Raw genomic sequence first — 17959 nt, forward strand, 5'->3', positions numbered from 1 at the left:
TTTCCACAGTGGTTGCGCCAGTCTACACTACCCCAGCAGTGGAGCAGGGTTCCTCTTTCCACACGGCCCCGCCAGCATTTGTTATTGGTTGATTTCAGGATAGCAGCCATTCTTTCTGGAGTGGGGTGGTAATACTCGCGTTGTTTTCATTTGCATCTCTCGATATGACCAGTGATGTTGAACATTTTTTCGTATGTTTATTTGCCATGTCTACTTCTTGTGTGAGAGATGTCTGTTCATTTCAGATGCCCACTTTTGGATTGGGTCTTTCAGTCTGGGAGGTCTGATCTTTTTAAGTTCTTTATGGATTCGAGATAGTAGGCCTTTGTCTGAGGGACCGCTGGTGAAATTTTTTCCCACATTGTGGGTTGTCTCTTCACACTGCTGGTGGTTTCTCTTGCTGTGCAGAAGCTTTTTAGTGAAAAGAGATCCCATTTGTTGGTTGTTTGTGCTAGTTCACGGGCAACTGAAGTTTTGTTCATAAAGTCTTTTTCCTACCCCAGTGTCTTGAAGAGTTCTACCTAACCTCTGTTCCAGCCGGTTCAGTGTTTCTGTTTTTATGTTTAGATCTTTAATCCATTTCAATTTCAGATTCGTGCATGGTGTGCGATATAGGTCTAGTTTTTTAGTCTTTGGCAAGGTGAAACCCAATTTCTCCCAGCACCATTTATTAAAGAGACTTACGTTGCCTCCAGCGAGGGTGTTTGGCTCCTTTGTCAAAGATGAGGCGGCTGAGTGTGTCCGGAGTTGTTTCTGCATCTCGTAGTCTGTTCCACTGGTCCTCGATCTGTTTCTTTGCCAGTACCGTGCTGTTTTTAATCACCCACCGTAGCTTCGTCGCGTATAGTTTCAAGTTGGGGGTTGCAATACCCCCTGCCATGTCTCTGTTACCTAGAATTTCTTTTGCTATTCTGGGTCTCTTCTTGTTCCAAATGAATTTTTCGACAGTTTCTCAATTTTCTGTTCTCGTTTTCATATATCTCTGCATGTGCTTGCACATAGAGCAGAATGTGTTCTCGGTTTTCACTTCTCCCAGAGCAGTCCCTGTGATTTGATTGATGTGTCTGTGATTGTTTCCATTTGACTGACTGACCGACTGACTGGGTGGGTGGGCAAAAGTCTTGTGTGTCTTTTGACGTTCCATGATTTCCTTTTTTTATATAGGAAGAAGCACCCCAGGCAGCAGTCAGAAAGGAAGGAAGTGGGACTTGTGTTTTTAAAAATGCTTCACAGGAGCAAAGAAATGTTCACAAAGGGTGCAAAGATTATAAAAGTGGTAAGTTAGTGAATATCTGTGAAAGTTCTTTGTCTGTATGCTAGTAGTTTGTCAAGTCTGTAGATCCAAAAACATGGTACCCATTTCTTTAAAAGTTTTTCTTTTCCTGTTTTCCTTCCACAAACTTCTTCTGAAATTGCTTCAACCCTCAGAAGTTCTTTTTTACTGTTAAACTTTTTATGTTCTTGAAATACTCATGAATGCACGCCACCTGCCTCGCAAGCACAAGGTCCCGAGTTCCCCACACCACAAAAGAAAAACGACAAGACAATATTCATGAATGCAGATAGATTTGTACGTATATTTAAAATCCACAGCAGTAAATGTTCGCATTAATGTGTCTGTGGGTACATTTTTACAGGTGTGGTGTCTGCCCCGGGATTAGGAGAAGATGATGAATCATCACTTGGGATTCCGAGGTATTGTCTATTGTTTATCATTGTTTTTAAAATAAGCATTAAGTGAGACTTAAGTACGAAGGAGAATAATTGGACTTGACTTGCTCACCTCTGCACATGCCTGTTAGAAATTATGTCCTCACATTTTTTTAACCCGTAGTTAATAAAGTAATCCCCTGGACAAGATGGCACGTGTCTATAATCCCAGCACTCTGGGAGGCTGAAGCAGGAGGATCCCAACCTCAAACCCTGGACAGTTTAGCAATTTAATAAGACTGTGTCTCAAAAAGTAAAAGGACTAGGGTTGTAGCTCAGTATGGAGGCTCTGGTTTTAATACCCCGTAGTGCCGATGAAGGAATGAATGAAGTCTTCAGTACAGTACTGCTACACGGTACATTTCTGCTGGTTTGTAGGATTCATTTAGTGAAGCCAGTGCAGTTAGAAATTAAGGCTTAGACGTCACAAACAGTCAGCTTGGATTCTGACATTGAGTCGATGTAAAAACTAAAGAATTACTCCAGGTCGGCCTACGGCCAGTGAAATTCAAGAGAAAATGTTTGGATCATAATTTTTACAGCGTGTAACTTGAAAAGTTAATGAGTGGGAGTTGAAAGCGTTACTATACTTGGATTGCCAACTATTAGGGTTTGGGTCTGGCTGTCCCCCACAAAGCTTCATTAGGTCCGCGGTGACTGAATCTGGAATGTGTGATGTTGGGATCAAGGGCACGTGATTCCTAAAGCGCCACATGTGAGTGGTTTAGCACCGCCCTAATCTCGGGTAGTCTGACTGGGATAAAAGGCAGAAAGAGGCGGTGAAGGTCCCTTGTTGCCTGTGCTACCTTGTGGCCGCCATGTTGTTTCTCTTTTGCGATGCCTGTTGGCCATCCCTGCCTTGGAGCCAGCCAGCTGTGGACTGAAACCTCTACAAACTGTGCGCAAAATAAGCCCCTTCCCCTCTAACTTTGGGTGTCGGGTATTTTGTCTCAGCAATGAGAGAAAAGTAACTGACACAGCAAGTATAGATCCGCAAGGAACAGTTCAGGAGAAGGAAGAGATTGGGGAATTGTAAATACATAGGATTATAGTCACCGTTGGGTTTTGTCATGTTTTAAAAAGCTGAAACCAGTTTTGAATGTGGAATGCATTGAGTGCCCCCTTTATGGCAGCCATGCCCGTAGTGACAAACGTGTAACTAATGACAGCTTACTTTAAGAGGACCATTGTGGGGAAGGCCTGACCTCTCAGGTGTGAGGAGCTGCTGTATCGCCTGACGAGGCTCGAGAATTTTGCGGGGGTTTGTAGTTAGGCTAGGAAAGAGAGTGAATTGCTGTCAAATTAAGGATGAGGAGAAGCCAGGCGTGTCCGAGTGTAGGAGGACGTATTCTGGACAGAGAGCAGTGAGCCACATCTGTCCATCGTTTTCACGTCCTAGAGTGAGCAGGAAGCAGGAAGTACAGTAACTGTCATCGTAATCACTTACAGAAAAGACAGTGTATAAATAAGTACTTGGCACATTTTAGACATGTAAGAACAGTTCTTATGCTGCCCTTTTCATTAAGGCTTTTTACAAACTTTTTTGACGTTCTTAATTTTTAAAAGAGTTGCACGTAGTGTCTAAGAATTGTGTGCTATTATTTGAGTGTAACATAAACTTACTAGTAGTACATTTATATTTTCATCCATTTTCCCTATCAGTAAAATTTTTACCAAGAACATTCGATTTTTTTTTTCTGAAGCCCTTGTTTGTATAAATGGAGCAGCTTCTAAAATGTCGTTCGTACTCCTGAAACACTGAAGTCTCTCTGCTTGCCAAGTATTTTAACACTAAAACGACTTGTGTGATTGGAAATATTTAAGGCTGAATTATAGCAAATGTACTTACAAGAATCTGTTTAATCAGCGAAGGGAAAGGGACAGTCGGGGGTAAAGAGAGTGAAGGAGATCAAGAAATGATAACATACGTACCAGTTCCCCAAAACATTCACTCATTAAAACATCTTACAGTTTAGAAATATTGCATTTAAATATATTTTTTTTAAAATCAATGTTATCCTTGTTGGGGAATGTAAAGTAGAGTCAGTTATTCTAAAGCCAGGTTCAAATAATGCACATCAGACAGTATGTTGTGGTATAAATCTCTCCTGTGGCTTTCCATGCTTCCTTTATAGAGTCAGCACCCACGTGGAGATACAAAATTGGCTTGGCATGGATTCTCTTTGAAATGTTCTGGTTTTCAGTGTATGCTTCCCATTATTAAATTTAATTGCTTTTTTCTCTTTTTGAGACACAGCCTCACTATGTAATTTAGGGTATCCTTGAACTCATTGCAGTCCTCCTTTCTCCACCTCCTGATGGTGTGATTATGCGTGTATGCCACCATGCCTGGCTCTAATTGCTGTTAAGATAGAAAAATCAGGTGTCTTCATAGGCCAGGATTAGCAAATCTTTATGGAACTCCTTACTGACATACTAATTTTAATAGAGTATCTTTGAGAATCTTCCACAGAAGTTTGTTGATCATTTATCTGGAGCTGCAGATGAAAAAGGAAAACATACCAGAAATATACAAGTAGAAGGTAAGAAATATATATAAATACATAATTTTTTGAAAAGTTATTTGACAGCATGTTTATTTAAAACCAGAGCATTGCTATATTTTAATAGCCAAAGAAAATTACCTATTAAGTGCATAGAAAGGAAAAAGATGTAAAATAGTAATAAGTTGCATAAATCAAGGTCCAGCAACGGGCTGAATTTGAGAGTCACTAAAGGAGCTGAATTATTAGTTCATTTTGAGCTATTTTAAGGTCTGAGGGAAGTTAGAAAATAAGACAGGAGAGACAGGAGTGAAGAATAAGAAAGAATAATAATGCAAGGAATAAATGAAGGAAAAAAGAAGAATGTAAGGAGGGTGGGAAAATTAATTTTTTAGACAAAGGAAGAGCAGGGTATGAGAAGTGTAGGAAGGATATAAAATGAGCTTTCAGTACCAAATCTTGATGGAGAAGTAGAGCAGCAGTTTTGCACTTTTTCTGTCTTCTCATCATTGGGAAGGAAGGCACTGAGGATTGAAGTACCAGATTATGCAGAGCTGTGTTTCATTTATTACAGAAAAATATAGACATTCATGGTCAGCCATACATGTGTTTTCAGTCGTCCCTTGGTTCATGAAGGTCCAGTCCTGGTTGTCGAATTTCATATAAAATGTTGCCACTTTTAAAGGTTGCTGTTTCACCAGGTAGTATATTCAGAATAAGCATTGAAAAAAAGAAAGGAACAAGATTTGTTATGGAGAGGTCAGAAAAATCATAGCCTCATTAAAAAGTCCATTAGAAAGTTTACGACTTTTGATGCCTTTTCACTTTGTGGGACATGATGAGGAACTTGATGCTAGATTCCGAAAGGTAAGTTTCGGTAAGGGGATTTAGAAGAGACTTGGTGTATAGGCTAGAGCTTTTCACCTGCAATGACACCCCGCATTGGGGTCTGTGTTAAACCATACCTGTGATTCAGCAGGTCTGGGATCCTGTGTTAAGTCCTCAGGTGACGCCAACGCTTCTTGTCCTCAGACCCCTGGGAGTGTCCGGGTATCAGCTTCCCTTTAGAGAAAGCTGGACAAAGAGCCATTGGATGATAGTTCAAGACAAAACAGGGCCAAGGGAAAGCATAAATTTTGTTTTTATTTCTGAAAATGTTTCCAGCCACAGGAGAAGGAGCAAAGAGGATGAAGAAATAGAAATTACAATTCTGTGATACCGCTGCCAAAGAAAGAAATAAGTAGTAAGAATAATCCATAAAAAGAAGAAAATGGACAGAATCAAGACCATAGACCTAGAGGTCACTTTTGAAAGTTAGAGGGATTGTTTAGGGGGAAAAAGAGATGAAAGAGGGAAAGTAGACAGGTAATTTTGGAGTTAATGATGGGGAAACTTGAGAGAACTCACTTCCCATGGCCTCAGTGTATGTGCGCACAAGTGGAAGAGTAGATTGTTGCTGCTCCAGAGATGATTAGGAGAAGGGAGGAGTGCTAGAATTGGGTTGAACTGTAGCCCCTCACCTCCTCTCTGTACGCAACCATCAGGCATCAAAGCTTTAGGTTGAATTCATAATTGGTTATTCAAGTGAGATTAACCTGCATAGAGAATCATTGCCTTTTTTTAAGATAACTACTTTTTTGATACAATAGCATTTTGATACAATAAAGGATATTCATACAAATCCTTTAAAGACTAGCAGAATGTACCAAACCAGTTTTGGAAACGAGACATTATAGAGTTCATTCCTTGAATACCAAAATTGTTACTTTTTAGTAAATATTATGCTGATTTTGAAGTATAAAAGGTTATTAGTATTAAATAATTCTATGACAATTCAGCTTATCTTTCCCTTTTTGATAACCATATTTCAATATTGAAAACTTACTGTGCATTATTAGATGTGATTTAGTGGATCAAGAAACTTTAAGATGGCTAAACTGGAGGATACAGGAAATGTAGGCATACCAGTAGCCCACAAAAGTATGGAAAAAATGAACATTTTTATGAACTATTATTCTACAAGTGTATGTCCAAGCTAATCAATTCAAAACCTTTATTTGATAAGAAATAAATGATATAGTCTACCGAAATGTTACCACAACTTTGTATATTTTGACAAATCCAGGACAAATTCTGACAATGTCAGGACAGATTAAAGAACACAATGAAATACTTGTGGTATAATGGTATACCATCAGCTTTGACATTCATCCTCTCGGGGTCGTGGCTTGCTGAGATCACTTTCTCCATCACTCGGCATGTATGTGCGTATGGATAGATGCTGACTTTTCTATTTCAGTTATGGCCTTTGGAAGCATAATCTCACTTTGGAAATCTTAACTGCGTGTCTTATTAGACCTGTATTCTGATTTTCCCATCGTATTGTCCTAATCAAAGGGGAAGAAAACCCAAAACCTAAAGTAATCATTTCCAAAGCAGAGCATGAGGATTCAGCTCCATGCTAACTCTGCATGAATGTGTGTTTGGATTTCTCATATTTACATGTAACCTGATTATGTTTTCCTTTTGCTTTTTAGAATCACCTGAGAAATGTCTTCACCGGAAGGTAATAACTTTATATTTGTATCTTGAATTAACTACATACAGCTCATGAAATACATAGTATTTATTAAATATCTCACTTCAAACCCCATTCAGCCCACCATTGAAATGAAAGATTCTGTTCCGAATAAAGCAGTAGCAGTGGAGGATTTACAGACATGCAAATCAGGTAAATTTTGCAATTCAGATTACTCTGGAAAAAAGTAAGCTGCATTAAAATGTTTTGAGATGCCCACAGTCTCCTCATATTCTTTTCCCAAATTTTTAAAAGGATTTGACATAGATAATGCAGATATGATTGTTGGTGTCCATATTTTCAAATAAGGTGTTTGCAAGCATAAGAGAAAAAAAATGTAATGTGTTAAGGTGTTTCTACTTAATACCCTAATGTCCCCAGCTTGGATCCTTACACTTGTTCAGGCATCCACTGAGTTTTTACAAGATTCCAAAATGTTGTCTTTCCTTTTTTTTGGTACCGGGGATTGAAATCGGGACCTTGTGCTTGTGAGGCAGGCACCGGCACCACTGAGCTAAATCCCCAGCCCCCAAGATGTTTTCAAAGTTGGCAGATGCTCACTGGAGAGCTGGGCCCTGTGGTGCAGGCCTGAGTCCTGGTTACTCAGGAGTTTGTGGCAAGAGGTTCACTGGTACCCAGGATCCCCTTTCTAAAACAACAACAACAACAAAAAAACAATGCTTGCTGTAATTCTGACATTTCCTAACATGTCAACTGTGTTTCCACTGTAATTATTTCATCTCAGTCTCGATATACTGATGATCGTAAGCAGATAGATGTTCTCATTAACAGACTGTATGAGTATGTATGTATGGTATCTCATATCTTTGATTATTAAAAGGAGAATATCATTTCTTAATGACTATTTGGTAGACAAACAAACTTCAAAACAGTGATTCTGCAACTTTTTAGCCGTAAGTCCTTTTATGGTATTAAAAATTAGTACAGATTTGACAGAGCTTTTGTTGAAATACATTGGAACTATTGACATTTACTCTACTAGAAATTAAATCTGAAGGAGGTAAAATACAAGCATGCAGTCACACATTCCAATACCCATTAGAGCTATGACTCACTAATCATTAGAATTCGGATATGTGACACATTACATCTCTGAAAACACCACTGGCAAACAACATTTGGTATTGTTTGTTCTCTTAGACCCTGTGAATGGATCTTGAATTCTAGGGATTCTAACCCACTGTTAAACTACCATTTAAACAACAGACAAGGTTGATGAAAGCCACAACTGACTGTTAGCCTTTATACTTCCTTTTTCTTTCATTTGTCTTAAAAAGTGTAAATCTGACAATTTTGTTTATAAAGGAAAATGGAAATATTTTTGTTACACTTTGATTTCCTGTCTCCTGGCACTCTGTAATCTTTGAATTTAATGTGGACCTAGACCAGTGATGGCGAACCTTTTAGAGCTTTCAATGAGAGCAAACAGCCCACTGCAACACATGTGCCATGGGCTCACCACCACTGACCTAGGCTAACGCAGTTTTTACATGGGAACAATTGGGTCACTTAAAGCTACCATTTTTTTGTATAAATTATGGTATTACCCAAGCCTTAAAAAGTGAATTCTGAAGATATTGGGATATTGAAGGAAGAATATCTTATTGTAGTTTTTTTAAAATCTAAAGTAGCATATTCATTAAATGTCTTTAAAATGTACAAAGAATATTATGGATATTTATATTTGAGGTAGACAGTTTTTAATTTAAAATTAATATCCTTAAAGACTTAACCTTGAACAATCGGGGAAACAAAGTATATAAAAGATTGCTGGATACATCCAAGTAATACTAATAAAGGAAAACAAAAGAATGAGACATGACGATGATGATCAAACTCACGGGACCTGCAAAGGGCAATAAGCCCTAGGCAGTAGTGTGTTGTGAGGCTGGGAGTGCTTCTGAGGAAAAAATGTATACAAGTTAGTTACATTTTTATTATCATTTACATCTTAATGAATAAAACTTTATTTTCAGATTTTTCTGAATGGAGTTCTACAAGTTTGAACCTGTTTGATAAGACTTGTCAGAGATCGGCGAATTTGAAAGATGATGACAAATATCCACTTACAACACAATCAGTGACTAAAAATCTGTCACCATCCACAGAATTCAGGAAGACAACCTCAATAAGTAAGAAGAAGATGAATATTGGAATGTGTTTCTGTTAAGGAATTGTACACCATGTTGTGTGAATCACAGCAATCAAAAAAACAGCATAAAGAAAGTAATAAGCCTAGAGAATTCAACCAGGAGGACCTCTGCATGATTTTATAATACTATAGTTCTTACTTTGCAGAAATCTCTGGTGGTAGAATAGGCTTTGTGTGTTATTCTTCCTAAGCAACCAACAACCAAACAGTATGTTTTCACAAAGCAGTTATATTCATTCTCTAATGAAAGCAAGGTATAAATAATAAGGAGAATTAGGAGACAGAGTAATTTTTTTCAGACAAGTATTTAGCATAAACTTGAGAGTGGGTGCCAAGACTCTTAGTACTTCAGGAGTTGATGGAAAAACTAAGTAGAGATCTACAGATTGCTACTCAGACAAAACACTTCTTTATTTTTACATCTCTGAACTCACAAGTATTTTTTATAACTATGTATAAGTCAAAAGAACCTTCCATAACCATGTATTTAATTATTCCTTACAATTTTTGTGTTTGTATAGATTGATTTTCACAATATTAATGGAAATCATTGAGAATTTCCTATATAGGATCTCCTCAGTCATGTCCTCATGAGTCAGTAGTACGCAAGGAGTGTTGGTGTAGGAGTATTGTATCATTTAAAAGTAATATAGGGCCGTGGATTTAGCTCAGTGGTGCCGCACCTGCCTCTCAAGTCCAAGGTCCTGAGTTCAATCCCCGGTACCAGAAGAAATTAAAAAAAATTAAAAAATAAAAGTAATAATGAAAATCTAGCCAGGCACAGTGTATATGCTTCTAGGTCCAGCTATTTGAAAGGCTGAGGCAGAGAGATCGCTTGTGCCCAGGAGTTTAAGGCCATCATAGGCTCTTAACAAAACCCCATCTTTAAAAAAAAAAAAAAAAAAAAATCACTAGTCCACACAGTCTATTGATTAATGTCATCCGATATGTATTCTACATCGTGTACTAGTTAATTTAATGCCCTTAATCATGTCACCATGTCTGTAGTAACAACTCTTGCCACATGATAGATGATGAGTCATCTTCTGGAGTAGCGACTGCAAGCTGTAAATCCAAAGTTATTTACCCATACAAGAGACTTCTTTTCTCCTCCTCCTCCTCTCCTTGCCTTCTTCCTTCCATCCCTCCTCCTCTCCCCTGCTGAGGATTAAATTCAAGTAAACTCAGAGCCTTGCATATACTGAGCACACACTCTACCACTGAGCTACACCCTCAGCTCTTACATGTTGATGAGCTTGGTAAACTCAAGAAGCAGGACATTTTAAACAAAACCCTTAAATGAGTTCCATCGACTTAGGAAAAGGTGGTGAAGCAAGCGAACTACCAAGTAAACTCAAGCAACTTAAATTCAAGTTGATTCCACCTCTCATTTGATACCTTTTAAAAAGTAACGAGCAGAGTCTTATTTCTCCAGGGACCCAGATTTATACATTTATTCATTTAATAAAACTTCACTCTACAGCGGGGACTCATAATTTCATACCTGAAATATTTCTGGAAGCGGTATTTGTGGAACTTGAAGAGGCTCAGGCCTGCACTAGGTTTATTTGGACTGTTTCCTTCCATTGCTCTCCCTCCCTTTATTCATATGGCCCTCACGTTCATCCTTGTCACTGTTTAGAGTGATTAATCTCCAAAACAAATCTGACCATGAGCCCCTCTTCAAAGCATTAATGTCCAAGCATCTTAAAGTTACCTATAGGCTTCCATGATCTGACTTATTCTCCATCTTCAGCCCTGTCCTTTGTCTGCCCTCATCAATCTCTGGGTTTATTAATAGCTAGTGATTATTTTCCTTTACACTCCCTCTATTTTTAGACAAGTACTACCTCCATTTCATATATTTTTGCCCTCTTGCTCCTGCCTTTTGTACTGTCTCACTTTCCTGACCTCTGTGTGGCCAACCTCACTCTAATTCTGAGCTCAGGTATTACTTCTGGAAAAGCCATCCGTGATACCTTTTACTTGTACTCTTTTAAACCCCAGTGCCTAGTACTTAGCAAGAATTCAATAAATAATTATAGATTAAGATGAAGAAAGACTGTGTATACATAACGATTTCAAAGATTATCCCATCCCAGTTCAGGAGCAAATCGGTTAATAAAGAAATGTTTGTAGTTCAGGTGGTAAAGATACAGAAGAAACATTGATAAAAATACTAAAGTAACCCCAAAGAAAGAGACACCTATGTATGTAGGGAAAATCATAATCAAGGATAAATTCACGTAACAGACTGAGTCTTTAAAAAAAGTTGCAAGAAGAGTGGATGAAGACATCTCAGAGATAAGAGTGTACACTGATAAAGGTGTAAGAAGTAACTAGTTTTAGAGACCATAATGATAACACGCTTACTGGGTTGTTTAAAAGTAGCTGTGATGAGGTAGAGAATAATGTGAACTGTGGACTTATGTGTTTCTGTGTTATTTTAAATGTTTCTGAGAGTTCATCTGTGCTGAGTCGAATTTGATGAATCTTTTAAGAGATCTACATGTCTTGAATTGTGGTGTCATCTAATGTCTTTCCAAATCATTTGTTAATTTGGGGATAATTAAAAGTATTTCTTCAGTATTCACCTAAAACTTAGGCTTAATTCAAATTCTTAAACTGGGAAAATAAAAATCAATTTGTATTATTAATTTTTATTTTTTCTATTTTATAAAGACTTTATCTAACTGATCTTAGTAGTTCATTTTACCTTTATATATACATTTTTCAGAGGAACCAGAGGAAGAGGGAAAAAGGCTTGATGGCTGTGAAAATAGCCAGGAACAGGTGGGTAAAAGTTTAAATTCATATTTCTGGTTTAATATTGTTTTGTTTGCTTTAATAAGGTAGTTTAGGCCAAATGAAATTACTTATGGAATCCATAAGTCACAATATTTATTTAATCTTCTAATATTTTAGCTAATTATAGACACGCTGTTCTTAGAATCTGTAGAAACTTGTAGCTAAACTTGAGAATTGAGCCAGAATTTTTTTCTGAACAATGTCTGTGCTTCCGTCTGTATACTCTCCAATGTTAGAAACAGTGCAACAGTGACAACCCGAGTTGGATGCATGTTTAACAGTGATTATTCCCGGAGCCTTGAGATTGGAGTTCCATGTTACCAACTGCTAGGTTAAGGATTCAGTTTGCCTCCTGGTCTCTAACATATTCAGTGTCTACATTGAGGGGTCATCAGATCAACCCCGCTACCTATTAAGAGAATCATACCTTCCAAAATGATACTTTTGGTGTTTGGATACAAATAACAACTTTCTTATTTCAGTTCAATATAAGAAATTGGTAACTTACTGAAATGTTTTCATCCACTGTCTGGGAGGCCCAGGCAGGAAGATAGCAAGTTTGAGCCCAACCTGGGCAATTTAGCAGATTAGCAACACCCTGTCTCCATGTTAGAAATTTATAAAAGGGATACAGCTCGCTTTGACAGTCCTGCGCTCAATCCCCAGTACAACCCCTCCCCAATGAGGTAGTAATCACCAGGTGTTGTGGTCCATGCATGTAATCTCAGCTACTTAAGAGGCCATCCTGGGCACCTTAATGAAACCCTGTCTCAAAAAAAAAAAGGCCTGAGATGTAGCTCAGTAGCAGGGCACTTACAGAGTGTGCAAGCTTAGTTCACATAGTGCTAATCCATTTTTCTCTTTAGCAGTTACATTCTGATTTCTACTAATGAAAAGCTCATGTATAAAATGGATTTATCTAAATATAAAAATGTGTCTAGAGATAGATAGTTTCTGCCATCTAAATAATAGGAATTCAGGAAAACATTCTCATAATCCTTGTTCAGTCCTTCATCAGTCTTTCTGTACTAAATATAGTATACATATTTTGGGGATGGTACCATTTTGGACTTATAAAGTAGTGATCTTCATTGACCTCCACTGGTCTGCAGCAGTCATGTGTTCAAATTCATAATGACCTCACCTCAAGGAGAGGTTTTTAATATTTCCCACAGGCATTAATGGTTTTTCTGTGATCTTAAAATCCTTGTTACTAACAGGAAACGTTCTAGTTTTAGACAGTGATTTCACCCCATTGGTGTGTTAGTGTGGAGGTTTGTTGATTACTACCACTAGTGGGTGAGAAGGAGAAGTGTGGCCAGCAGAGATCCTATTTTGGAAGGAATTTCTTCACTTTTGAGAAGAGTGACAGTGCACTCCAAGTAAAGAGCTGACGTTTTGTTTCTATTAAATTAGCTGAGTGTCTTGTCATTTGTCACATTTAGTAGCATTTCAGACACTGAAAAGGAAACAAAAAGTTATTGCAACAGCACCTTATCTCACGATTATTTTTTTTTTCTTTCTTAAATTCTTTCATTGGTACATTTTAGGTATACAACACATTTACATTTCTCATTGGGAACTTGTACCTTTACATGATGCATCTTGGTTCTTATTTTTTCCCCATTCCCTGCACTCCCTTTCCCATTTATAAAGACTTTGTTTCCATTTTTTCCATTTCTTATAATTTTTCCTTCCCTTCTTTCCTTTCCCCTACCCCTCCACTTCCCCTTCTGCTTTGCCCCTTTTCTTCCTATTTCACATTATCTATTATAGGTACCTTTTAGTCCTTATTTACACTTTCAGTTTCTAACACTAGAGAAACAATTCGGTATTTACACGTGTGTCCTATTTACCTCACTTAAGCGTATCACCTCAGTGTGCATCCATTTACCTGTAAATCGCTAATTTCTCAGTTTTATGGCTGAGTAGTACTCCATTTTATTTTTTAAAAAACACACATTTTCTTGATCCAATCTCCAGTTGATGGGCATTTGGGCTGTTTCCAAGTTTTAGCTATTACACATTGTGCTACTATGAACATGGGTATACATACATCACTGTGGTATGATTCTTTTAATTCTTTGAGGAAGATACCAACCAGCAGGGGAATAGCTGGGTCAAATGGGACTTCCAGTCCTAGTTCTTTGAGGTATCTCCATACTGATTTCCACAGTGGTTGCACCAGTCTACACTCCCACCAGCAGTGGAGCAGTGTTCCTCTTTCCCCACAGCCCCACCAGCATTTGTTAGTGGTTCATTTCATGACAGCCATGCTTTCTGGAGTGAGGTGAAATCTCAGCATTGTTTTCATTTGCATCTCTCGAGTGACCAGTGATGTCGAACATTTTTTCATGTATTTATTTGCTATTGCTGCTACTTTGTGTGAGAAATGTCTGTTCATTTCAGATGCCCATTTTTGGATTGGGTCTTTAAATTTGGGAGGTCTGATTTTTTTAAGTTCTTTATAGATTCCAGATAATAGACCTTTGAGGAAAAGTAGGTGAAGATTTTTTTCCCCACATTGTGGGTTGTCTCTTCACACTGCTGGTGGTTTCTCTTGCTGTGCAGAAGCTTTTTCATAAGAAGAGATCCCACTTATTGATTGTTTGCACTAATACATGGGCAACTGAAGCTTTGTTCATAAAATCTTTTCCTACACCAATGTCTTCAAGAGTTCTGCCTAACCTCTGTTCTAGCCAGTTCAGCATTTGTATTTTAATATTTAGATCTTTAATCCATTTTGATTTTAGTTTAGTGCATGGCAAGAGATATAGGTCTCATCTTTGGCAAGTTGAAAGCCAATTTTTCCAGCACCATTTATTAAAGAGGCTGTCTCTCTTCCACTGAGGGTATTTGGCTCCTTTCTCCAAGATGAGGTAGCTGAGTGTGTCTGGAGTTGTTCCTGCATCTTCTAATCTGTTCCAGTGGTCCTCGGGTCTGTTTCTTTGCCAGTACCATGCTGTTATTATCACAGTAGCTTTATAGTATAGTTGCAGGTTGGAGATTGTGATACCCCCTTGCCATGTCTCTGTTACCTAGAATTGGTTTTGCTATTCTGGGTCTCTTTTTGGGGGGGGACCGGGTATTGAACTCAGGTCCTTGTGCTTGTGCAGCAGGTGGCGAAACTACTGAGCTAAATCCTGGGTCCTTTTTATACTTTTTTTTTTTTCTGGGTCTCTTCTGGTTCCAAATGAATTTTTGGATTGTTTTCTCAAGGCCCGTGAAGTATGCTGCTGGGATCTCAATTGGAATTGCATTGAATCTATATAGCAGTTTTGGAAGTATGGCCATTTTCACTGTGTTGATCCTTCCTGCCCAAGAGCAAGGGATGTCTGTCTATTTTCTGACATCATCTTCAATCTCTCCTTTTCAGAGTGCTATAGTTTTCAGAGAAGAGGTCTTTGATTTCTTTCGTTAGGTTGATTCCTAGGTATTTCAGTTTTTTGGATGCTATTGTGAAAGGAATTATTTGCCCTATTTCTCTCTCAGTGAGTCTGTTGTTCGTGTAGAGGAAAGCTATTGATTTTTGTATGTTGACCTTGTATCCAGCTACTTTACTAAATTTGGTTATTAAGTATAAAAGACTTTTGGTGGAGTTCTTGGGATCTTCTATGTACAGTATCATGTCATCTGCACAAATAATGACAATTTGACTTCTTCATTTCCTATGTTTATTCATTTTATTTCTTTGTCTAATTGCAATGGCTAATGTTTCCAAAACTACATTGAACAAGAGTGGTGATAGTGGACTTCCTTGTGTTGTTCCTGATTTGAGTGTGAAGGATTTCAGTTTTTGACCATTTAGTATGATATTGGCTGTTGGTTTTTCATAGATGGCTTTTATCAGTTTGAGGTAGAGACCATCTATTCTAATTTTTTTGTAGGGTTTTTATCATAAATGCGTATTGGATTTTGTCAAATGCTTTTGCTGCGTCTATGGAGATAATCGTGGTTTTTGTACTTGGCTCTATTGATACAGTGTATTACATTGATTGACTTGCCTATATTGAACCATCCCTGCATCCCTGGGTTGAATCCCACTTGATCAGGGTGTGTGATCTTCTTGACGATCTTCTGCATTTTATTTGCCAGTATCTTATTAAGGATTTTTGCATCTGTGTTCATTAGTGAAATTGACGTATAGTTCTCCTCTTTGGTTGTGTCTTTCTCTGCTTTGGGGATTAAGGTGATGCTTGCTTCCAGGAATAAATTTGGGAGTACTGCTTCCCTTTCAATTTCATTGAAGGGTTTAAATAGTAGTGGCAGTAGTCCTCTCCAAATGTCTTGTAAAATTCAGCAGTGAGGCCATCAGGGCCCGGGCTTTTCTTAGTTGCTAAGTTTTTTATTATGTTTTCAATTTCTTTGGTTGATATTGGGTTGTTCAGAACTTTTAGGTCTTCTTCGTTCAACTTTGGTAATTCGTATGTATCTAGGAATCTGTCCATTTCTTCTGTGTTTTCTATCTTACTAGGGTATAGGTTCTGGAAGTAGGTATTGATGAGTCTCTGGATTTCTGCTGTCTGTTGTAATTTCACCCTTTTCATTCCTAATTGCATGGATTTGGGCCTTTTCTTTCCCTTTTCTGATAAGGTTGGCTAAGGATTTGTCAATGTTGATTCTTTCGAAGAACCAACTCTTGGCTTCATTGATTTTTTTGTATCATTCTGTTAGTCTCCATTGCATTGATTTCTCCTCTGATCTTTATAATTTCCTCCCTTGTATGAGCTTTGGGGTTGTCCTGCTCTTCTTTTTCTAGAAGCTTGAGTTTCAGCATCAGGTTGTTTAATTGGGCTTGTTCTGTTTTCCTAATATGCATGTTCACTGCTATGAATTTCCCTCATAAGACTGCTTTCATTGTGTCCCATAGATTCTGATATGTTGTATTGTCATTGTCATTTAATTGAAGGAACTGTCTGATTTCTTCTTTAATTACCTGTGACCCATTGGTTATTCAGAAGTGTGTTGTTCAGTTTCCACATGTTTATGCAATTTTTCCTCTTTCTTTTGCTGTTGATCTCCAATTTCATCACACTGTGGTCTGATAATGTACAAGGGATTACTTCAATTCCTTTGCACTTATTTAAACATGTTCTGTGAGCGAGTATGTGGTCTATTTTGGAGAATGACCGATGTGCAGCTGAGAAGAATGTGTATTCTGATTTTGTGGGGTCGAAGACTCTACAAACATCTGTTAAGTTCATTTGTTCAAGAGATTGAGTTCTAGTATTTCATTACTTATTTTTTGTCTAGTTGATCTATTTGTCATAGTTGGGTATTGAGGTCCCCCACTACTATTTTATTTGTGCATATATGACTTTTAATGTTTGTTAGTATTTGTTTTGTATAGTTGGGCGCACTAGTTTTTGGTGCATAGCTATTTATGATTGTCATCTCTTCCTGTTGGATTGTTCCCTTTGTAAGGACCTACTGTCCTTCTTTGTCTCTCTTAATCAGTGTTGGTTTGAAAACTACTTGATCTGCAAAGAGGATAGCTACTCCTGCTTTGTTTCGTGTTCCTGTCACATGGAGTATTGTTTTCCACCCTTTAACTTTCAGTCTGTGAATTTCCTTTTGAATTAAGTGTGTTTCTTGTATGTAGCATATTGTTGGATTTTGCTTCTTGACCCATTCTGCCAGTCTCTTTCTTTTGATTGGTGAATTGAGACCATTAACATTGATGGTTCTAACTGAAATGTATTGACTTGTCATTGCCATGACTTTTTTCTTTTGTTGGCTTCACGCCCTGTACATTTAATTTCTTGTCATGCCAGATGGGTTCATTCTGGTTTTCTTCCTGGAGTTGTGATCCTCATTGTCTGTTGCTAGGATATTGTCTAAAATTTTTTGGAGTGCTGGTTTGGTATTCATGAAGTTCCTAAGGTGTTCTTTGTCATGAAAGTATCATTTCTCCATCAATTTTGAATGATAGTTTTGCAGGGTACATCAATCTGGGTTGGAGACTTTTTTCTTTTAGGGCCTGGAATACGTCACTCCAAGCTCTTCTTGCCTTGATGGTTTGTGTTCAGAAGTCTGCTGTGATTCTGATGGGCTTTACTTTTATGTGATTTGTTTCTTTTCTCTAACTGCTTGTAGAACTTTGTTCTTCTGTTGAGTTTCTGGAATCTTAACAATTGTATGTCTGTGTCTAGAATATTTTGGGCCAAGGCTATTTGGAGTCCTATA

The 17959-nt window shown here is 37.9% G+C and overlaps 1 protein-coding gene across 1 annotated transcript in view; it reads left to right on the forward strand.

The window, feature by feature from the left end:
• Window positions 1–1687: 1687 nt before the first annotated feature.
• Window positions 1688–17959, forward strand: part of LOC110347234 (ankyrin repeat domain-containing protein 26-like) — a 45397-nt gene continuing 29125 nt past the window's right edge. The window contains exons 1-6 of the mRNA XM_087209578.1: window positions 1688–1695; window positions 4160–4253; window positions 6752–6780; window positions 6873–6945; window positions 8790–8945; window positions 11703–11758. Of these exons, the coding sequence (XP_087065704.1) occupies window positions 6885–6945; window positions 8790–8945; window positions 11703–11758 (273 nt within the window). The 5' untranslated portion in view covers window positions 1688–1695; window positions 4160–4253; window positions 6752–6780; window positions 6873–6884. The remainder of the gene's footprint in view (window positions 1696–4159; window positions 4254–6751; window positions 6781–6872; window positions 6946–8789; window positions 8946–11702; window positions 11759–17959) is intronic.

This window comes from Heterocephalus glaber, unplaced genomic scaffold, assembly GCF_053883595.1.
Source record: "Heterocephalus glaber isolate CG9 unplaced genomic scaffold, H.glaber_assembly_v1.0 deba00001056, whole genome shotgun sequence".
In the NCBI taxonomy this organism is placed as follows: domain Eukaryota; kingdom Metazoa; phylum Chordata; class Mammalia; order Rodentia; family Bathyergidae; genus Heterocephalus; species Heterocephalus glaber.